The sequence below is a fragment of the Mytilus galloprovincialis genome, chromosome 7 (assembly GCF_965363235.1).
Source record: "Mytilus galloprovincialis chromosome 7, xbMytGall1.hap1.1, whole genome shotgun sequence".
Classification (NCBI taxonomy): domain Eukaryota; kingdom Metazoa; phylum Mollusca; class Bivalvia; order Mytilida; family Mytilidae; genus Mytilus; species Mytilus galloprovincialis.
In genome coordinates, this window is record NC_134844.1 from 58,097,830 (window position 1) to 58,122,523 (window position 24,694).

Below are 24,694 nucleotides of genomic sequence, written 5' to 3' on the forward strand. Positions count from 1 at the left end.
AAACTAAACAAATATGTAACAAAGAAGCACAAAAAGGCATGTTTAACCCCGCCACATTATTTATGTATGTGCCTGTCCCAAGTCAGGAGCCTGTAATTCAGTGGTTGTCGTTTGTTTATGTGTTACATATTTGTTTTTCGTTCATTTTTTTACATAAATAAGGCTGTTAGTTTTCTCGTTTGAATTGTTTTACATTGTCTTATCGGGGCCTATTATAGCTGACTATGCGGTATGGGCTTTGCTCATTGTTGAAGGCCGTACGGTGACCTATAGTTGTTAATGTCTGTGTTATTTTGGTCTTTTGTGGATAGTTGTCTCATTGGCAATCATACCACATCTTCTTTTTTATATGTACACAGTAATTAGAAATCAAATATCAATGAAAACATTTGTCCTGTTATCCATGGAAATTGGTACATGTATTAAGAACAAGAATGTGTCCTCAGTACACGAATGCCCCACTCGCACTATCATTTTCTATGTTCAGTGGACCGTGAAATTGGGGTAAAATCTCTAATTTGGCATTAAACTTAGAAAGATCATATCATAGGAAACATGTGTACCAAGTTTGAAGTCGATTGGACTTCAACTTCATCAAAAACTACCTCGACCAAAAACTTTAACCTGAAGCGGGACAGACGGACGAACGGACGTACGAACGAACAGACGGACGCACAGACCAGAAAACATAATGCCCCTCTACTATCGTAGGTGGGGCATAAAAATAAATGACTTAAAACCAGAAACACTACTAGTGTAGAAATTTTTTTTTTTTTTTCAAAAATTATATAAATATCATATTTGTTCATAAAGACATTTGTGTTGAAAACACAACCATTGCTGTTTATATAAGTAAAATGAAATAAAATCTAGCACTATGCTGTATTGTACAGTCAATAAAATTGTCAAAAAGTATGGCACTGCATAATACAATTATAGTAACTGTTCTGTTTAGCTGAAACAGGTCAACACAAAGTTCATGACAATTTTGCTAACTCTTTGATATATGCTCCCAACACTTTTGCCTACAAAAGAAAAGATTTTTTTTTAAACATTTGATTGAAGATGTACTGCTTTGCCATGCATTTTAATTGTGTTATAAAGTTGTGCAGTCTTTGAATGCACTTGTTATAAACCAATCAGAATGTTAGTTGAAATGAAAACTTTTTCAAATTTGTCCAAAGGGAGCTGACATTAGTTTTTTTTGTTAAAATCTTCCTTTCTTGTATAATAAGGCCACAATTAAAAAAATTTCAGTTTGCCCAAACCCGACCCATGATGACTGGGTGTGGGTAGGTAGGTAGGCAAATTCTTTTTTTTTTTTTTTTTTTTTTTTATCAGAATTTGCATGAAAATATTAAAAGATCTTTTAAAAAACAGTATATCTTTTTTTTCAGTCAAACCTTTGTAGAGACAACCAAAAGCCATGAATTTAAAACCTCTAAAATAAATTAGTCTACTATATGATTTGCATCCTGAGATGTTTATAACCCTGACAATTGCTAACTGTGTGAAAGGGCTGGTGGATTTATGAAGTGATTTTCAACAGTTACATCAACACGATGTTTGTGTAAAAAAAATATCAGCTGATTTTGTAATGATTAAATTTGTCGGCAGTTTTTAAATCCTATTGCTATTAAAATAGATTAAATGTCCTAAAATATTTATATGAATTATTATCTACATCCTAATAGTTTGTGTCTTTTTTATGTTTTGAAAACAAAATTTACATTATCACACAGGTAAACTAATTTGGCTATAAATAAATCAAAGCATGTTCTGTAGAATCTCCAAACTAAAAACGTATTTGTTATAATTTTATTTCTTTGAATAATCAAGTTTAAATTTTTGAAAATAATCATTATTGATCAAATATAATTGCATAAAGTTAACGTTTTCTGAAGACTATTTATTTTTAGGTCATGGTTCTAGAGGCTTCCTCACAAATTTGTATAAAAATCTAATATGGCGTCCATAACATTAACATGTGTTTACTTTTGCACATGTGAAAAAAATATTTCTGACAAAAGTCAGATTTATCTTGTCAAAAGGGATTTATATTTATATTGCAATAAATTATTCAGAAGGAGTTACATTCAGTTAAGATTATATTTCTGATTCTGTGAGCAATTATAGTTTTATCAAATTCTCCCAAACAGCAACGTACTGATCTTGTCTAATGAGACTTGTAAATTTGAACTTTTTGAATAAAAGGGCAACTTATTTACATGATAAAGGAAGATTATAATTAAAGACAACAATTTATCAAGAAATAATTCCTTTTTATTCAGTAAAAACTAAATCTTCTTGCAAGATATTCTGATAAAAAGCCAGTCCAAAACAAGATCTACTCATCAATTAACATTCAGACAGCTCCAATGCAATAAAGACAGTTTTAAATTCTCATTCTTCAGCCAAACAATCAAAGACTGGAATAAACTACCACCTGAAATTTCAAACAAAACTTCTACAGACAACTTTAAGGATGCACTTACCCATGAAGTACTCCTTAAAACCTTTTCTCACTTAAACTAAATGTACCTATTGTTTTTATCTTAATTTAAAAAAAAAAAATAGAATAAAAAATGTAAAAATTAAAAGTTCAATAAAAATTGTAAAGCTTAAAAATAAAGAAAAATTGAAATAAATTTTAAAAAGCAACCTCAATCAGGCATGCACCAGAAAGTAATCTTCAAAATGTTGATGGTTTTCAGTAACTAAAGAAGAAGATTGTAAATTCGCAACTTCCGGATCCATTTCCTGTCAGAATAACATTGAAAATATTCGATTGCACATGGTTTTGAACAAATCTACCTGAATATTCAATAACACGATGAAATTAACAATGAGCATATAGGTAAGGGATTGTTAGTACAGACAACTACAGCGTAAAAAACTGTGCCACTTCACATGTTTTACTTCTTTACGTTCGTTAAATCAGGACAGAAGATAAAAACATGGAACATCGAATATCGATTAACTGCGTCTCTTATACGCTTTCTTTTAATCTTATTCACAGTTACTTTCAAACACAAAGACGACAAACACCAAGTTTTGTACGATGACGGAGCGGACCCAAAAAAAAATCCGAAAAAAAAAAATTCTTCAAAAAAACGTCAAAAAAAGAATTTGAGTCGGCGGGTTTATTTTGGGTCGGTCGCGTTTGGGCAAACATACAATCTTTTTATTTTGGCCTAACTACAAATATTTCATTTTGGGTGTTTAATTTAAATAAAATTTTAACAAAATTTTTACTTTGTCCTTTTGAGAAAAATATGAAAATTTCAAAAAAAATGAATCTCACACTTTATCAGAAATATTTATTGGATAAATATCAGATTGATGAACAATAATTTTGATTAATATTTCTTTAACAATAAAACTTTATTAAAATGTTCAGCTGATGGTACAGAGTTATCTCCCTGTAGTGTTATGCCTCACCTTAAAGATACATTTTCTATGAAATTATTGAAATCAAATTCTTTCTTTAGCCATTATTTTAAAACAATGCTAAAGACAAAATTTGAGAGCTTTCAAATTTCCGGTGCAGGACGTTTGCGCTTTTTCATAGGACATTTGCGCTTATTTTTTTGGACACTTGCGCTTCAAATCATAGGACGTTTGCGCTTTTTAAAAATGGACATTTGCGCTTTTTACACAGGATTGCGCTTTTGCATTATGTATGTCCTCTTTATGTTTAAAAATCATGTCATAGCACATTTTATAGCACATTCATGTCGTAGCACATTGTTATGTGTTTAAAAGTTTATAAACACTGAGCTAAAAGCAAACACTCGAAAAACATAAAATCACGTACATTCATCACAGGTCAGTTTTCGCTTGATATCTGAAGCCCAAGGAGTGAACGAATTTAGCTTATGATATCTGTTCTGACTGGTATTTCGCCCACATTTAAAATAAATACACACTTTTATCTGGGGTGCCTGTTCATCAATATAACACATCTTAAGGTAATTCACTGACTGTTGCTCAATGAAACTCTTCAAAAGGATAAAAAAATAATATAGCAGGATGAGTCGAGTGGAACTGTTCATTATAGTGGGCATGGAAGGATTCTGGACCATTTGCAGTACTAATGACAAATATAGATTAAAATTATTTACGTATTGACTACTTCTTATTAAAATTATAGGTAGACGACTATAGGTAAAAAGGGCATATGTTCGGTCAACTTATTACAGGTAAATCAAAATTTAAAGCGCAAATGTCCATAGTATTTGAAGCGCAAATGTCCTATCGTTTTACGGGTAAAAAAGCGCAAACGTCCTGTGCCCCAAATTTCAACCTTTTCTTACTTACCCCATTTATATAATTCTTTCTGTCAATTTTCTCATTTTGTGAATGAGCTCCATCATCAGATGCACCAATAGGTAATAACATCACATTTTTGCCAGTTGCTTCTTGGAAGGTCAAGGTCACAGGTATGCTTCCACCTTCTCTTGTTAAATCAGGTTCAACTCCAAAAACTGAAACACATTCAGATAGCATAAAAGTCATACGATACTTTAAATTTAAAAAAAAAGTTGAATATGTTTTATTTACTTGAATGATAAATTTAAAAATAAAACAAGTTTACACAGACTTTTTGAAAAAGAAAATACTTCATCTCATCAAAATCTTCAAAAATGTATTGCTTTTGAATATTAAAATTGTGAATGGAAATGGGGAATGTGTCAAAGAGACAACAGTCCGAAAATAGAAAAAACAACAGTCGAAAGGCCACCAATGGGTCTTCAATGCAGCAAGAAACTCCCACACTCCTTCAGCTGGCCCCTAAACAAATATGTTACTAGTTCAGTGATAATGGACATCATACTAAACTCCGAATTATATATGTCTTCCTGTACTCTGTAATCCAGTGTATATATTTTCGTTTGCCATAGCATGTACTGTGAAAGAACTTTTATTCGTGGGGTACCAATTTTCGTGGTTTTCGTGGATGACTTTATCCACGAACTTAAGTGTCCAACGAAATAAAACAACCATTGTCCAAATCAAGACATGGAAAGATCCCCATCGGTAGGTTTGACTACTGATATGATCTAGAGAATATATTGAATAACGCCAAAACTGAGAATACTTTAATAGCAGTCACAGAACTACAACCGCATGCAGGATTATACCCATTTAATCTTTAATAACTCATAAAAAATATTTTTGATCGATGAAAGTCAGCTTTCCGTTATTGATATGCTAGTATGATAAAGTGTTCATTTTATATCCTCATAGTTCTCGTACATATGGGAAATAATAATTTCATGCTGGGCTTGATTTTGATAAGAATTATTTGACAATTCAAGATACGTTTATAGCATTTGTTTATATTACTGTTTTCTTGACATGTTTATGGCCTAATTAACACCTTTGATGGTCTTTAATCTGGTGATCACTTTATCGTGGGTTAATAAGTGTTATCACTACGATTTAAACATGTCAATGTTTACTTTGCAATTTCCTTCAATCCGGACTATTTGTTACCTTCGTTTCTAAAGGCTTTAATTTTTTTTAATTTTTTTTTTATAGAAAACTAAAATCCACGAATTTAAAAACCCACGAACATGTAAATATTGTTCAAACCACGAAAATTGATACCCACGAATTAAAGTACTTTCACAGTATATATATATATGCTTCTTGCAAATAAAGTATTTATTCATTCATTCATTCAAACAATTCACAGTTCTTTTTCTGTATGTAGTGACCTTAACTACAAAACCTCTTGTTAAAACTGGAAAATGATGTTGCTTATATTAAGGCCTTCATACATGTATTTTTTAACTAAACAAAAACCAAAAAAAATGCCAATTTCAATATGAATAATGCTAATTTTATTGGGTCAGAAATCAACTTTTTTATAATTTTACTTTTCATTCTAGTGCAAACAAGTTTCTCTCTTAGTTTCATTGGGTTGTTGGTTTGATGTATCATTACCATTTATCCAACATATCCACATTTTCATAATAAGAAATTGATGTAACATATGGTTTACCTGTTTTCATTGCATTTCTACCAGCTACATAGTTAGGATCGTTAAAGTCACTAACCCATGGCTTTCCTCCATGGCCCATTGATAGACTGAAAAGGAAATGACATTCTAATTATCTTACAAGGTATGAGGTGAATGTGCATGAGATATTTATCCAATGAGTACTCTGAAATAAAAAATAATATCTGAATTATTGCTGTCTCATTGGTGTATAGCAAGCATTTTGTAAATAAACATGTATATGTGAAGACTATTTTCACCATTTAATTCCAATTTAATGATATTCCATAAAATAAATCACTTTCTCTTATTTTTGTGCTATTTTCACATTTCCTGAGCCATGTGAAACAAATATTTCTCTTTACTAGTGAAATATCTGTTCTCAGCAAATGAAATTAATATGACACTTAGTTTTCTTGATTTCTTCTGAATTTCTCATTGTGATGTCACAAAAAAAGGCAACAATGCCTGATGACGTCACATATAAAGAACACAACTTTCTGCAAATGTTTTAAAAAAGAAAAGATAACTATCATTAGAGAAACAGGTTCCACCTCTATAACTCATGTATTATGATATTTCTTCATGCTCACAATAGTTAAATTTAAATTATCTAAAAAGTTCAGCAAGCCTCACGCTTTGAATATTAAAATTTAGCTGTCTTAAGTGGATAAATTGGGAAACACACTTGTTGCAGTGATGGAATCTATATGTATTTACCTGACTTTGTTTGGACTTCCTTGTTTTTTGACAACATTATCAATATGTGCTTTAACTTTCTTCTCTACTTCCTCTGGTAACTGATCTGGTACCAGTCTTATAGAGAACTTTCCAATTACTTTACGTGGGATCACAGTCTTAGCTCCTGCTCCAGAGAAAGCTCCCTCAACACCTAGAATTATAATGGATATTTGAAAACTGATGAAAAATTATTTAAAAAATAGGGTAAAGGAGCATTGCTGGTTTTAACAGTTTTATTTATTTTTCTCTTATTTCAATTATTCTATTTTAGCATGCACATTCATTAATTTTCACAATTTTTCCTTTTGTAAGTAATTTGCAATTAAAAAAAATGTCACACCTATTAGGGATTTGCAGCAATACATATTTCAGTCAAAAATGAATACAATAATAAATGCATACCGTATATTAATTTGGAAATACTATATTAATACATACAAAGGCATTGTCAACATTTGTTTATTTCTCCCTCTCTTGGTTTTTTAAGTCTTTTTTCTGAACCTTTCTTTTCATACTTTTGTGCCCAGTTCCTCACTGTGTATACAGTGGATTCTTGTATTTACATTTGGGGCTTATTTTTCGAGACCTAGGAAAATTGTACTTTGTTATAATTTTTTATAATTTTGATTTTTTTTTGTTTCCAAAGTTTGAATATTAGCCTATAGAAAACTTCTACCTAACTGAACAATGAAATTTGTAATTCATTTATACCTACAAAATTATATGAAAATTGGCATCCAATGAATAATAATGAATGGCCAGTGATTAATCTAAATTAACACTTTACCATGAATGGACAATGAAGGGAATCTCCATCTGTGCATCAATGCGTCTGGTTTATTGTCATGGATCAATTTAGTCACACCAACATCTTTTCTGTATTCTTCCTATAGACATAAGAAAATCCATTACACATGATAAAGAAACCAATCAGAGTTAGTGAAATCATAATTGAGTTTGTTAGTCCTTGTGCCCTATGTGTAATTTTCTATGGTTATTTTTAGTTTATACACTCCAGTGTTTTGGTGGTTCATGTCAGACAGGACTGATGAATTTCAACATCTCGGAAGTAAAACATGAGACTATTACCAAAAGTTTGGAAAACCAAATCAAATGAGTGAGCAAGCAATTAATATATTAAGACCTAAACAGAGAAACAAAAATTATCTTTTATTTTCTAAACTTGTTCTAGTCATCAGCAGGCTTTCTTCACTTAATTTTTTTCTTTCCGAATTTCCTTAAAGGGGCATAAGCTTTCAATTCATGTTTACCAATTTGACTCAAATTTCATATTTCCTTTGTAACATACTAAAATATATATACAATTTACAAAAAATCTCAAATAAGTTATTAACAATGATGCATGGACTAGATAATATGTATCAGCTTGCATGTGTATTTTTGTCTAAGGAACCATCTCCTTTATCATCAAGATGACCTCCCAAGACTGCTGACAGTCATATAACCCAATGTAAACATAAACATAAAAAGATAGTAAACAGAGCTAATTGGATTTTTCTAGGTCTGTTTGATTCATGTTATAGGTTGAAGAAAAAATGTAATCAGTGATAAATGACATTGTGTTAAATTTTAAAAGTTTGGTCAAGTGGTACTAGACGTATCATCTGGAAACTAAACTTGTGACAACAAATGGATGGCAAAATGAAGTGTGTCATCATATATTGCCCCTCTTCAAGATGGGGGTATAAAACTACTGTAGTACAAAATGTTTATGTCACCGTCATATTTATGTGTATAATAAATGTTTGATTGGTTATTCATCAGTTCATTTATTTCATTCATTCATTCATTTCATTTTCTGTTTCATCATACTCATTATGACGTTTTACTGAGACTGACGACATTTGTAATATACGTCACTGCACAATTTCATATACACGTCACTACACACCTGAACGATATAAATAGAATAAAATATTATTGCACGAGTGCGGAAAATATATGTACGCCTTATTTATATATAGAGATTTAGTATTTCATTAACTGAATAGCCGCCTTTCAATGCAGACGCTTAAATGCTAAAGCAATATTTACAGGTTAGTTATTTTTGTTATTTGAAAAGTTTTATTTACATTTTCCTCGATAGAGTTTCATTCATTAAAAGTTATATGGAAATATTATGATAGTTTTATCATAATCTACAATACAGCTTTTCCGTACTTTTTACATAGTTTTATAGTAAAGTTCAAAATTACTGAATTACAGTTATAAATTGTTTTATTGGCGATATTAATTCATGACGTAATTTTAAAGTGCTTTGTTGAATTCATTAGTTCGTCAGTTCTTGTCTCTATTTAGTTTGTGGTTTTATATTTAGATTATGAATGAATGTAATTGTTTCCGAATTTATTGAAAGATTTGTATATGTTGAAATAAATAGATATTATAAATACAGTTAATAAAAGTGGTATCAAAGTCACTGTCTGATATTAGCCAATCACGATAACTTGGTACATGTTCAGTTCACTGTGAAACTTACTAAATCAAAATCTATTGGACCATATGACTTTCGTTCATCATCTGTAACAGGTGCTACTGTATCATAGATACCTGGAATCAGTATTTTCCCATTTACATCCACTAATGATCCTAATATAGCTGTTAAATCTGTCATTGCCTCATGTCTATTTATAGAAAAAATATACTTCTTTTGCATTTTTTATTTGGTTATCTTATTAAATGATCAGCAATACACATATGTGCATATTAATTTAATATATGAATCAAAATTCTGTTAAATTAATACAGCATATAATTTCCCTATACTAACCAAATATATATTGCTGTTTATTTTTCTGCATTTCTTTTTTTGATTATCTTTTCAAATAATCAGCAATGCACACATGTGCATATGCATTTAATAAATGAATCAAAGTTCTGTTAAATTAATACAGCAAATAATTTCCCCATATTAACCATATTCTGCTGTTTCTTTTTTTTGGAAAAAAACAACCTTGCCGTGCAAATATGAGCACACAGTTCTTATTGTCATGCAAAATAAACATAATATTATTTTCTTTCATTTTTTTTATATAAATAAGGCCGTTAGTTTTCACGTTTGTATTGTTTTACATTGTCATTTGGAGGCCTTTTATAGCTGACTATGCAGTATGGGCTTTGCTCATTGTTGAAGGCCTTACGGTGACCTATAGTTGTTAATTTCTGTGTCATTTTGGTCTCTTGTGGAGAGTTGTCTCATGGCAATCATACGACATCTTCTTTGTTATATATATAGTTGTTCATTTTTTTCTAGAAAAAATCATCAGCTCAGTGCAAGTATCTTATTGTCCTGTAAAAAATCTTGCGGTGACATCAACACTTACAGTATGAAATATGACTATTTAATTAATCTCTGTATAAAAATGAAAAATGAAACAATTTCTTTGACTAACTTACACTGTTCCTCCAAATACACCGGAATGTAAATCCTTCGTAGAACACTCCACTTCCAGGAAAAAGTAACAAATTCCTCTGAAATCCAATAAGAAAACAATATTATTTTATTTACTAAGGAAGCAGAGTAAACAGTATAAAATCGCCAAATTTAAAATTTCAATGTTAAATTTTGATGGCAAATTTGACATTCTGGTATACAACAGATTAGAAGTTTTTGTTTAATGACAGACATGGATCCAGTATATGAGGTTAATGGAGCAGAACTCTTAACAAATATGGAGAGTGTAGTTGGATAAATGTTATACAATTTTTTTTTATCTCAATTTGAACTATTGTACCCTGTCTGAAACCATCCCTGTAAAATACATTTAATTTAGTTTTTAAATAAACATTCTTGATAAGGCAAATTGAAAACGGACATGTGCAAATTAAACACCTCTCTACCGAAGGACAATGATATAAACAACTATAGTTGAATTCTACCTCGCCCTGCTTGTCCTAATTTACAGTATTTCATCTCTAAATTGAATAGGCCATAAACAAAACAAACACAAAAATAGGATAAGTTGCTTGCAGTAACATATTATTTTCTCTTGTGATACAATATTTTTTTTCACTTTCTTGTACATATTTCTTTGATTCAAACAACATATAAATACATGTTATAAACATAGCAGCAACTGTATATATACTAATGTGACAAAATTTGATTCAACGTAACTGCAAGCACCTTTCGATACTACATGTAATTATTATTAAATTATAATTTTAAAAATGCTGAACTTTGTATAGTATTCTAATATGACGTGCTTCTTTAGCTTTGTTAACAACACTGTGATAAAATTCTCAATAAAATATACTTAGCGCAGACTCAGAGATATACATGATAATGGCTGTTACAATATACTTCCCACATAATTTTACATGGAACCTATTTGCAGACCCTTTGCTGATTTTGTTGTTTTAAAAAGTGCAATTAAAAAAAGACAAAATAACTTTTATTCTTATTTGTATGCAGAATAAAAAGAAGTAATGCACAAGAGCTCGGAGAAATCAACAAAATAAAAATAAAATAAAATTCTTTTTGGCGCATTTAAGTCATTTCAAAACATGACGTCATACAAATGAAACTGTTTAACCATCATATTCGTATGATATTGTATTAAAACTGATTTTTGAGGTAGGTTTTGTTTTGTTTTCTATTCTATTGCATTATTCCCATGGTTACTCATTTCAGCAAGTATCGATAAATATGGCGGCTCCTTAGTTACAAAATGTCAACTATGGATTTGACGGAAGCTTAGGCCAACTAAAATTAATTAGTAGATTTTCATCCAAATTTTTGAAAAACATGGGGCGGGTGGGAGGATTTTATTTTTTAAATTTTATTTCATATGAAACCCTTGTCACAAGTTCTTCATACCGCGGGGTATATGCTAGTGGAAAACATGCTTGTATAATGTATATACATGTTGTATAAGGAATCTGACACTATTTTTTAAACTCTTAAATAAAAATCCCTGATTGGCAACCACTGTTATACATGTAATTGCCGCTTTAGAAACCTATTTATAGTATACATCAAAGGGAAGAGAAATGCTCTCTTCAGTTGGACTAGACCTACACCAAATTTATTTTGCTTTCTATTAAGCAATGGTTTGTAGTCCACATAAAATCAATAAAATGTATTGGTACAATTGTATGCAACACAAGTATTATGAGTACAAAATAAAATGTAAACTCAGTGTGGAAAGTAATTATGTGATGTAAAACATGAACTTAACCAAAAAGTAGTTTTTAATGACTAAATTGAGGGTATTGGGACAGTTACAGCTGGTGTTTGCTGTTTGTCAACAAAAACAACAGCCATGGGTAAATATAAGGGAATTAAAATGCGTGTTTGTCGACATTTTTTTCTCAATATACGGTCATAAATCAAACAAATTCGTGCTTGTGTCAATTTCTTTAATCCAGTCATGTTTTTTGTACCAATTTGTTCTACGATTCTTGCGCTTTGGATATCATTTACAGACCAAATTTCCTGACACAAAGTCATTGTATAAATAAACTTGTCACTTGTGACTCCCGCAATTTGCGTTAAATGACAAGGCGTTTTACTCGTTACTCGAATATTTCATGCCCTTCTCGTTATCAATCACTATTCTCGGTAGATGTTGTCATAATAGAGCAGCAGAATATGTCGACTCAATCATATCGTTATTAGATTACTCGGAGAATTACAAAAACGTAATTTGAAACAGGAAGTGTTGAATGAAACGAAATTATCGATGGTTCCCGGTAACGGACATGATAAGATCCAGAAATTGTATTTTTGTTAAATAAAAAAAATCGGGGCGGGACGATTTCAGAGGGTCGGGCGGGGATGAAAATCTAGCAATTAATTTTAATTGGCCTTACGAGAAAAACATTAAATTAAAAATGACAAATGTTGGGTTTGAGAATTTTAAAAAATTAAAAAGTATTTTTTTTCTAGCAGTTATTCACGAAATAACCTATGCAAGCTACATATCTATAAAGATATTTGAGATTTATCTAACAGGTAAAAGAACAGCCACACACACAACATACCCACCCTCGCTTCAGTTTTTTAATGACCGTATTTGTTCTATTAGAATCGAAATAATTCATGGAAGCCATAGATTTTTGGAAATTTACACATGGCCTGGGCTGTGATATTCGTTAATTTTATCCCTCGCTAACGCTCAGGATAAAATTTGAATACCACAGCCCAGGCCATGTGTTAAATTTCCAACAACAACGCTCAGGATAAAATTCGAATATCACGGCCCAGGCCGTGTGTAAATTTCCAACAATCTATGGCTTCCATGAACTATTTCTTAACCCCTACCGTAAAAACAGCAAAAATTTTCTCATGCTTTATACAACTAACATCAAACTTTATAAATAGTACGTACAGAACTAGCATCAGAACTAGTTATAAATACTAGTTTCCATCTATATATAATTGCTACAAATAGCAATTGGAAAAACTAAACTTTATACGAAATGAAATATATGTCACTTTAGCTCTTTGAATAGAAATATTACAACAAAAGTTTTCTACCGAAATAAATCTAGAGGTTGCACTTTGTAGATACAGCTTTTTCACAAGCCATGCCTCTTTTAGGGAGATATATTATATTCATAGATATCTTAATTTGCTTAAGTAATGGTTCCCAGATATGATTTCTATGTTTCATCTAATCATGATCATTTTGCTAATAGAGCATATATGGATCAATAGCTTGGGAATGTTATCAGTATAAAAACACAAAGTACCGGTGAAAAATGAATACTGAGGCAGACCAAAATTAAAGGTAGGTATGTACAGAACTTTTGTATTATAAGTTTAAACTGCTAGAAGTTTGGGGCATATAAATGTTGAAAATATGCCACACAGCCCTATGTTTTAACCTTTGAATTAAAAAGTAGTGCATATCATCTTTCTGTTCTAGGAAATATTTTTTTACCAAACTTCCAAAAAAAAGTTGCATAGCTTTAGCCGTAAAGGCGAGTTCCTATGGGAAATTGCATTGTCTATAAAAACAGAAGTGCAACACAGGAGAACTTACCTCAATCCATATGTAATACAAGGTTTTGTCTTCCCAAGCCAGTAATTATCAGAGATACAGACATAATCCACATCCTAAAATGTTTATAACAAAAAGATCAAATTTGGTTTTAGATTAAGATTTCCTTAATTACTGAAACATTTCCAATGTCATACTTTGCAATGAAATTACCGTAACATTTATAAATTTGTGCATCTAACAAATAACACTAATTCTGACATTTAGGATTTATTCTACAGGTTTTAGTCAAATTATTATGGCATTAAATTTATCAAGATGAAATCTTCAGCAAAATAAAAACAAATTCAATATACTAAACCATTTACAAATTTAAAATTTTTAAAATTTTAATTAGACAACTTACCTTAATTTTTACAATATTATAACATTAATTGATACATAACATTTTATCACATATACACAAAACAAATTGTTGATGTCTTAGCCAGAAACAGCAAATGTACAGAAATATAGTGTTGTCTCCCCTTAATCTATTAGTACATGTGTTTATATATATATATATATCTATTCTTATTGATCCATATATGCTCAGATCAAATGAACAATGATGAATAAAAAATCAAATATAATTTATGTCGAAAAAGAAGCTTCTGTAATATATGTTACAGTAAAGTATTTCCCTGGTCAGTTCAATATATTATATATTTACCTTTAAGAATGTATCTTTCTTGGAAAAGACTAAATCATCTAGACCTTCTGATCCTGATTCTTCCATACCTTCTAGCATAAACTAAAATAAACAATCATTAAATTATAAATTTGAATAAAGTATTGGTGTAAGAATCACAGATAATCATGTTAAAACTAGATTGATTTTTGATTTTTTCGGTGTTTTAACGCTACTTTTAAGCACCACATCTAGGCTATTTCATGGCAGCCATTTTCAATTGGTGGCGGAAGAAGGAGTGCCTGGAGAAAACCACCGACCTTTGATAGGAAAACTGGCAATCCTAGTCAAATAAGATTTGAGTTGAGTGCACCCACACGAGCGGGGTTTGAACTCACAAACTCAGTGTTGACTGGCAAGTGATTACAGTAGTAACTACTTAGACCACTCGGCCACCAAGGCCTCTGTTAAAACTAAAAATTTGATGTATTGAGATTAGGATACCATAAAGTTAAAGTATCTTAAAAGAACGAGTTTAATTTTCCATAGTTTTAAGGACACATATCGTAGAAAGGCTTGTATAGTTCGCACTGGTACATAGTCCGCACCCCCTTCTCACCACAAAATTTTAGGTAAAAAAACTTTTTGTAACTGTTAGAAAAGGTCTAATGAAACTCCGGTAATTTCAAATCATGTTGGATCGTTTGCGGTATTTTCTTGGGAAAATCTGTTTTCCATCATCAAACAGAAACTGTAACTGCTTGTAAATGATTCTAGAACGCTTCATGATTGTTAAAATAAGTTTAATTCACTTAAAATACAATTTAGAAACTTGTGTATGTTTAAACAGGAAGTTTAAAAAGCAGGTGTAAAAGAAGAAATTAACCGGTGAGAGTCGAAATCTGTACATGACAGATATCACTATAATACGACTTTGAAAGTAAAACAGTACCATCCTTTTGTAAAACAATCTTTAATATACCTATCACATTACAGCAGATTTCAGTCAGTATGTAGCTAATGGTAATATCTTTGGTTAGCTTGCTTGTTAGCTGAACCGTGAAGTCATTGTTAGGTAAGGTAAACTTCCCTCCTTTAATAGTAGACTAGCCCGACAGATAAAAAATCTATCTCTCTGTAGGACTACGCTACTTTAAAAGGAGGGTAGTATACCTTACCTAACAATGACTTCACGGTTCAGCTAACAAGCAAGCTAAGCAAAGATATTACCATTAGCTACATACTGACTGAAATCTGCTGTAATGTTTGAAGAAAACCATATTAGTCAGTATGAAACACCAAACGAAATGAACATTAACCGATTACGTTTTGTACTTTACAAATTCTAAGCTGGTTCACGGTTGTCTTTTTAACTATGTTTGTATCATTTCAATTAATCAGGTACCAGTTTATTTCAACTAATGCAATGAAAAGAAACGAGAAATTTGTAATGAAAGATTTAGTTTTTATATTTATCAGTACATGTATTAATTTGATATTGAATAGAAATAACTTATTAATATGGATGAGTTAAAATTATAAGTTTGAAAAATGATGAGAGTGCCCTCTACAATATCAATAACAAGGATGGCGGAACGTAAACAAACCACCTCGGCTGCAAAATTGAACTTCTCTTATTTCTTGCTTATTGTACTCTATAGTCTGCACCCGTTCTGGAAGGTCCAATTTTGGAGAGAAAAAAACACGGACTATACAAGCCTTTCTATGGTAATTTATTTTTTAAATGTTAAAAAATAAAATAATTTTTATTTGAATGTCAGCAGTAAATGTCCTTTAATACTACCTTGATGTTGATTGGAATGTCCTGCTTAAGTTCTTGCATAGCTTCCAGTGTGTTTATCCAGTCTAATACAGGACCCTGAAAAAAGTATCAGATTCAAAATATAATATAACCCTGCCACATTCTCTATGTATGTGCCTATCCCAAGTCAGGAGCCTGTTATTCAGTGGTTGTCGTTTGTTTATGTGTCACATAATTTTTTTTCCTTCATCTTTTGTACATAAATTAGGCCGTTAGTTTTCTTCTTTGAATTGATTAATATTGTCAGTTCGAGGCCTTTTATAGCTGACTATGCGGTATGGGCTTTGCTCATTGTTGAAGGCCATACAGTGACCTATAATTGTTAATTTCTGTGTCATTTTGGTCTCTTGTGGAGAGTATCATTTAATTTTGATAATCTTGTCTTGCATGGAAATGAATAAAAGGAGATTAGAGGTTCAATACATCATTTGGACAATGGACATAGAAGTCTTAATATATATAGGTCAGTGCACAATCTTCAACAGTAACTATTGTCTATATATACTCTCTTAATTTGCTTTAAATCTACAAAAAGATGAATAATTTATCAAAAACTATCACAAAAATTGTTAATTCCACCAACACTAAATTTGGATAGGCCCAAATTGGGCAGTGTCCAAATTTAGTGGGCAGCTCAATACCTTCTTATTAAATTTGATCAGTTTAATACAGATACATGTTAACCTGAATTTTTATACAAAATTTCTAATAAATTTATCAAAGAAATTTTAAAAAGCAGCAAAAAAATATCTATTCAAAGAGTATACATTTTATCAATTATAAAATTAGACAAAGATACCATTGAGCAGTTATTGAACCACAAAATAGGTTTTTTGATCTTTAGAGGCAGCATCAAGTACCCCAGTACACAGATGCCCCATCCGCACTTTCATTTTCTATGTTCAGTGGACCATGAAAATGGGGGAAAATCTCTAATGTTTTGGCATTAAAATTAGAAAGATCATATCATAGGGAACATGTGTACATGTACTAAGTTTCAACTCCATCAAAAACTACCTCGACCAAAAGCTTTAACCTGAAATAAATGGGGCATAAAAATAGAAATAGAAATCGAAATTCCATGGATGAAAATAAATTCATAGTCCCAGCCATACCTTATCATCTGTGGAACCACGGCCATATAATTTCCCATCCACTTCTGTCAGTACAAATGGTTCTGTATCCCAGCCATCATCCTGAAAGTTTAATTAAAATTATATATAGTCATGAAACTGTAAAAAACAATCTTTATCTATAAATATATATAAAAGTTTATTTAAACAAGCTGATAAATACAAGTTTAAATTTTTGTAAAATTGTTTTGATATAAATTTGCATGGGTGTTAGTTTTCACAATTGAATCCTTTTATATTATTAATGTTGTAGCCTTTTATAGCAGATTATTTGGTATGGGTTTTTCTCATTGTTGAAAGCTGTAAAGTTGCCCATAGTTGCTTACATCCACTTCATTTGAAGATCATGGTAAAATTAGTAAGATGGCTAGACAAGAAAGTATGTTTTCCAATATGGTCTTACTGATTGTCTATGCTGTTATTTTTGGTATTCATCAACACGGTATAAATTACACACCAGTTTTAAATTTTAAATACTAAGAAAAAACAGACAGGAAATATACAGTGTTGTCTCCCCTTAAACTAATATAAAAAAAGAAGATGTGGTATGATTGCCAATGAGACAACTCTCCACAAGAGACCAAAATGACACAGAAATTAACAGCTATAGGTCAAAGTACAGACTTTAACAATGAGCAAAGCCCATACCGCATAGTCAGCTTTAAAAGGCCCCGAAATGACAATGTAAAACAATTCAAACGAAAAAAATTAACGGCCTTATTTATTCAAAACAAATGAACGAAAAACAAATATGTAACACATTTAAACAAACAACAACCACTGAATTAGAGGCTCCTGACTTGGGACATCGGGACAAGACGAATGAACAAACCGAGGAACGGATACACAGACCATAAACATAATTTTTATATTTTTATGAAAATCAACTTTTATCAGTATAAGAATGAATATATCACAAACCTCCAAATGACTTATGTCAGGAGCCTGTTGTTAGTGTAAACAATGTTGTTCAGCGTTTTTTTCATTTGTTTGAGTGTTTTATAAGTGTTTCTTATTTCCTCTTTTCATATAAATGTAGATTAGACTGTTGGTTTTTCTGTTTGAATTGTATATTTTTTTATTATTCAACATGTTTTCATTGAAAGCTTACCAACTAATTCTTGCTATCCAAATTGACAAAAAACATGATATTTTACCACCAATTAGGTAAATAAAGAAGGAATCCCCTCAATTGCTTTTCTTATTCTGGACCTAACCTCTTGGTCTCTAATAATAGTATTTTATACAAACTGTGGATTGCACCCAAAGTTACCTTTGACTTTTAAGTCAACATCAAGTTACCCATAGCTTACTGTACTATATGGGCCTTCCACATTTTTGAAGGCTGTACAGTGACCATCTACATCTGTGAGTAGTTGTAGCATTGGCAGTCATATCACATTCCCTTACTTTTATCATGTTTATTACAAGTATAACAAGAATGTGTCGATAGTACACGGATGACCAATCGCACTATTATTTCCTATGTTCGGTTGACCGTGAAATTGGGTTTTTTTGGGTTTGTAATTTGGCATTAAAATTAGATTGATCATATCATAAGGAACATGTGTACTAAGTTTCAAGTTGATAGGACTTCAACCATATTAATTACTTCATAAAAAACTACCTTGACCAAAAACTTTAACCTGAGGCGGGACAGATGGACTGACAAACAGACCGAGGAACGGATACACAGACCAGGAAACATAATGCCCATGATTGAGGCATAATAATACAGCTTTTAAATTTTTATGAAAAACAACTTTTATCAGTTTAAGAATGAATATATCACAAACTTACAAATGACTTATGTCAGGAGCCTGTTGTTAGTGTAAACAATGTTGTTCAGCGTTTTTTTCATTTGTTTGGGTGTTTTATAAGTGTTTCTTGTTTCCTGTTTTCATATACATGTAGATTAGACTGTTGTTTTTTCTGTATGAATTGTTTTACACAAGTCATTTTGGGGCACATTAAAGCTTATTTCTTATTTATATTAATAACTACTGCCATTTAAAATTGAAATAGAACAGTGCTGCCATATGAAAGAAAACATGGTCAACTACATCTTACTGATTTAACCTATATCCTTGCATTAAGTACACCAGTGGTTTCAATGTATTCCTAAATTAAAAAAAAGTAAAATGTCCCACTGGCTTAAATCTTTTTTCAAAACCTTGTAAGACATATTTCTAGTCTATATATGGTACATGTCCATGAAAAATAAATGTAGACCTTGTGTGCTGGTTGCACATCTAAATGTCCATACACCAATAATGTCTTCTTTTTTGGATCTGTACCAAGTGTGGCAAGTAATACAGGAGGCAAGGGTAACTTTGATCCATCAGGCATGACCTGGTCGCCTAATTCTTCTAACTGGGTGGTGGCTCCTAATGTTTCTAATTCCTACATGAAAAGAAATTGAAAACTACAAAATGTTATAATTATCAAAGATTAATATTTGTTTCATGTTTTCTGCCTGCAAAAATTAAAAAAAAAATGTATGGGTAGGGATTTAGGCAAAAAAAAACCCAATATTTTTGCGCAAATCCCTACACATACTTTTTTTGGTAAGCAGGTAGGTAAGAAAAGCATAACCCACTCACCAATATATTTCCCAGCTTTCAGCTTGACATACAATCTATATAATACCTTAATTATTGTTAACCAGACTGGATCATTTATATTACTTAATATAAATATAGAATTCAGTTTACAGTTTTAACAGTTGATGAACATTTATGACCTAAACGCAAATCATTTTCTACCCATTATTACAAAATCTCTGTGAAATTGCACCCCATCATATTTGACATTTGATTGTACGGTATTGGTACATTTTACAATGGTGAAAAAATTAAACATAACTTTCTTTTCAAATTATTGCATATGAATTCTTTCGGCAGACTATTTTAGTTGAGATTGCAACATCTTCTGTAGCAGGTAGCTTCCAAGTTTTAGAAAACATAAACTCTTAAATTATACTAATACATAAAATATAAAACTGTAAGAACAGTGCTGTCAGATATCTTCAAAAAATTTACATTTTGAGTCCACTTGACCATTTTTACAATTTCAGGTCTTGTTTCTGGCCATGCTGATACACTTTTGATAGCAACTGTGTCTGCCAGTCTCTTGATATACTTTTCTTGTTTTGCATCTATTTGCCTGTGTATGAAAAAATCACTTTGATTAAACATGTAAACATATTGTACATTCGCAGTTCTTTCAATCATTTCTCCATGGAAATTTTTTTTGTACATACTTGATTCGCATAGGTTTTTTTTCAATAAAAAAAATCATCAGGTTGCAAGTATTATTGCATTGTGAAAAAGTATATTTCATCAATGAAATTCCTGTCAGATATTCTCATGAATATTTTTTTAATACTAGATACAAATTCTATTAAGTCTATTACAGATATTTTGTAGGCAAGATGTTTCAACTGAGGCACTACACAGGCATTAAAAGGCGTCATTATGGAGTTAAGTGACAATGCCTACAATTTGGTCATGTGGTGATGGAAGTCAAAAGACAAATTCAACTAAGTACTGTATCCTGGAACTGGTATATAATTGACGGCTTTGAAAGGCTACTTAATTTATTTCGCAAAGGACTGTGAAGGCGTCAAAGTAAATCAAAGCCTTAAAGGCTGTAAAAGCAATTGCTGCCATGTTAATGTTTGGGGACTTTTATTTTTCATCCACATATATACAAGAATTAAACCTGACATGAGTGTTGTCTAGTTAAAAGTAAGAAGGTTTTAACTTTATATAAATAAAAGACTTTAGCAGAAAGTCATTTTTAATATGTTTTATATTTCACAAGGAGACAACACGTTTACCAGGCTAAAGTTGGGGTCAAATATACATGTGCTGAAACATATAACTCAAAAAGAAATCATCATGGATTATCCCCTGGTAGTGTTTGTAACTTCCTTGGCAATAATTTCCTTTATTGATTTAATTTTAACAATTTTCATTATTAATTTATATTTAACCATTAACACAAATGATTAAGTTAAAACATTTCAACTTTCCAGACGCAAATGTTAAAAAACGGGAAAGAAATAAAATATCTTACAAGACATAAACATGTAAAGAATAAATGTATATTTCAGCTTAATAAAAATATTTTCATAATGTTACTTTGTCATCATTTTTAAAACTAAGTTCCAAACATTATTGCTCAGTTGATATGTGTCCTTGTGATGCGGTACGAGCACAGGCACTTGTTTCTATCCATAGGAAGGTCGATTATCCATATAAATAGTTTTATATGGATAGTCGACCTTCCTATGGATAGAAACAAGTGCATGTGGGTACGAGATAACTACAATTCTCATGCAATCCCGAAAAGGGGGGTCATCACAGACAAACATGACATTAAATCGTTATCACTGAACTAGAATATATATTGTATAGGGGTCAGCTGAAGGACGCCTCCGGGTGCGGGAATTTTTCGCTGCATTGAAGACCTGTTGGTGACCTTAATTCTGCTGTTGTATGTTTTTCTATGGTCGGGTTGTTGTCTCTTTGACAAATTCCCCATTTCCATTCTCAATTTTATTATACGAACAAGAACAAACAGCTCTACGTTGCTTTGATATTTATCAATTTCAGGAAACATTGTGAAAAATGATCTTCAATATTTCGAAAACATGTGAAATAAAATTGCTAACACGGTGGACCGTCGAGTGTCAACAAACGTAGTAGACTTGTTCACTGAAAAGACGAGGATAATGGTTTCATCTGACATTTGTTATGCAAACCCAGTTTTGATCATGATATTTAAAAAGACGTACTTTTTTTCAATCTATGTATTAATAAACTAGAAAATTCCAAATTGTAAATATCTCTTCATCTGGACCGACTTGGCATCTACTACGTTTGGACGGGTCCATTTCATTAGTAAGGTGATCGATAAATATTACGGAGTTTTGACAGAAAAGGAAAACGAACTTATTGTTATGTGTTTTCAACAAGGGTTTCGTTCCGCTAAATTATTTGCGCAAATAAAGTTTGTCTATTTTTAGATTACAGGTAATAATTTGACACTACGCATTAACCTGTGTAGTGATTTTGATTTTACGATAAATGTATGAATGAACGATAATTTTATGAATGAACAAGAGCACCTGACCTCTTAAAGAAACACAAATTAAACATAAAAAACCGTATTTATTAGGAGATAATTCAGTTAAATTTTCAATACTAAATCAACAACTGAAATGAATCCATATTTTGTTGAAACATCGTACGAACGGCGGAAAACGGAATCGCATTTATAAAAATGTACTTTTTTTCACTCGGACTTCTATGTTATTTGATAGTCAAACGGTTGACCCTTTAAATACAAAAATACATCTACAAGAACATATTCTGAAACTTCTTAAATCCACTAACTTTTTTTTAAAGTTTCAAGCTATGTATTGCATTAGAAAACATACATAGGTGTTAAAGAATGACTGACCAGGAGCCTGTTAAACAAAATACTATGGCTTGATCTGGGCGGAGTCTCTGATCTGGGTCACAAAGATGGCCATACGCGACGGCATAAAAGCAATTGCTTTAAAAATCATAATACTCATAAATTATAGCATTAGTTTAAACTTATTTATTTATAGTGGATTGGGAACGAGTTATTGCAAAGTTCTTATATGAATCCCTCTCCACTTTGTGAGTGCGAGTGCTGCCTGAATGTAACTGCATTAGCCTCCTCTTTCGAAATGTACAATGGTATCTGTTATGTGCAAGAGATATGGATCTCTCTCAACAAGGGTGAGCCATTTATCATCCCCTTCCGATGGACATCTTAAAATTTGAAAGATGTGAAATTTTTCCTTTATAAATCATAAATTATTTAGAAATAATTTCTAAACTGCAAATTTAAAAAAAATTTAGTGCTTCATATATATGTTTTGATATTTCGCAAGATACATGTATATGCTATTGCTTAGTGTTAATTTTTTGGTGCTGCTTTTTATTATTTATTTTGCATGCTGCATGCTTTGTTTTATTTGTTATTGCATATGTTTTTTTATTCGGTGAAAAGCTCATTAGAGCTTATGTTTGTACTGTTTGTCAATATGCAGAATCCTAATAAATTTTTACTTACTTACTATCATCGTTTCTCAAGACCCTACTCACAAATGGTGTCGAGGGAGAGCCGAAAACTTAAAGTCCCTGAATTTTTTCCCCTTAACGGAGATCGAACCAGGAATCTTTGTCTTAGTAGTCTGATGCACTAGCCACTACAACACAGCTTTCACTTATAACTTATATAAATAGAAGTCTTAGCATCATTATCAGGTGCAACTGTAGTCCAAATAATTATGACGTCTTAGAAGGCTATTTTAATTTTTTGCTTTGACACCTTCCTGCGTCGATGTAAGGTGTGGGTCTCATTGGGGTCTAAGGCAGCAACCATTTGATTTTCTGGGGGGGGATATGGTTTTTTTTTCTGTGCAAACTTTTTTTTTCGCCTTCGGCGAAGGACAATCTATTTTTTTAGCGACAAACCGAAAACAATTTTTTTCTTTCAATTTTAGCATTACATATAGTGGCAGCTGAGGGTGAAACAAACATTTTTTTTTTCTCAGGGTCCAAAACAAATTATTTTTTTCACCAAAACCTGGAAACAAACTTTTTTTTCCAAAAAAAACCATAGCCCCCCCCAGAAAATCAAATGGTTGCTGCCTAAGCGTGACGCGGGATTGCCGATTTTTAATAAGCGTGACACGGGAAAGTCAAATTATTGTGCTGTGAAAACAGGAATTAAGGTCTAGCGGGACACGGGAAATTACAAAAAAATTAGAATTGCTTAGGTATATAGTATAAGCGGGATACAGGAATCTGACAAAACAGTAAGTGGGTTCCGGGATGAGAATGCCCCAATGAGACCCCCTAAGGTGTCAAAGAAAAAAATATGACAGCCTTTCAAGATGTCATAATTATTTGGACTAGTGCAACTGGAGATTAAAAATGAAAGTGAAAATAGAAGTAATGAAATTTTTTTTTTATGCATCTGGATGCAACTTATTTGAGAATAATAATGAAATAAAATAATCTTACTCAAAAAGTTTCTTTGTGTCTGTATCCATGATGACAGAAGGGATTGAATTTGATATTGGGTGGGAAAGGGTTCTCACTATCTGCAGATTGACCACGTGATTTTTTTGTACGGATCTGACTAATGACCAAAGTACAAGTTTTTTAACTTGTGTCCGAGCACATCCATATAAGTGATTTAAGATCATTACGGTCTCTTCAGTAAAACAAATTTTATTGGAGGGAATTTTAAACTACATAATCACGAAAAGGAAGAATTCTATAGTTTCTTGCAGTTGCAGCTTTG

General features: G+C 31.4%; 1 protein-coding gene across 1 annotated transcript; it reads right to left on the reverse strand.

Moving 5' to 3' along the window:
* Window positions 1-752: 752 nt before the first annotated feature.
* LOC143083374 (cytosolic non-specific dipeptidase-like) lies at window positions 753-24,592 on the reverse strand. The gene is made up of 14 exons (XM_076259632.1): window positions 24,412-24,592; window positions 20,383-20,506; window positions 19,574-19,744; window positions 17,324-17,404; window positions 16,191-16,265; window positions 14,429-14,509; window positions 13,759-13,832; window positions 10,166-10,240; window positions 9,249-9,393; window positions 7,536-7,635; window positions 6,728-6,899; window positions 6,011-6,096; window positions 4,321-4,487; window positions 753-1,025 (listed from the first exon to the last, which is right to left on the reverse strand). Exons 1-14 carry the CDS (start codon window positions 24,438-24,440, stop codon window positions 978-980), a joined length of 1,428 nt encoding a protein of 475 aa, XP_076115747.1. The 5' UTR covers window positions 24,441-24,592; the 3' UTR covers window positions 753-977.
* Window positions 24,593-24,694: the final 102 nt, after the last annotated feature.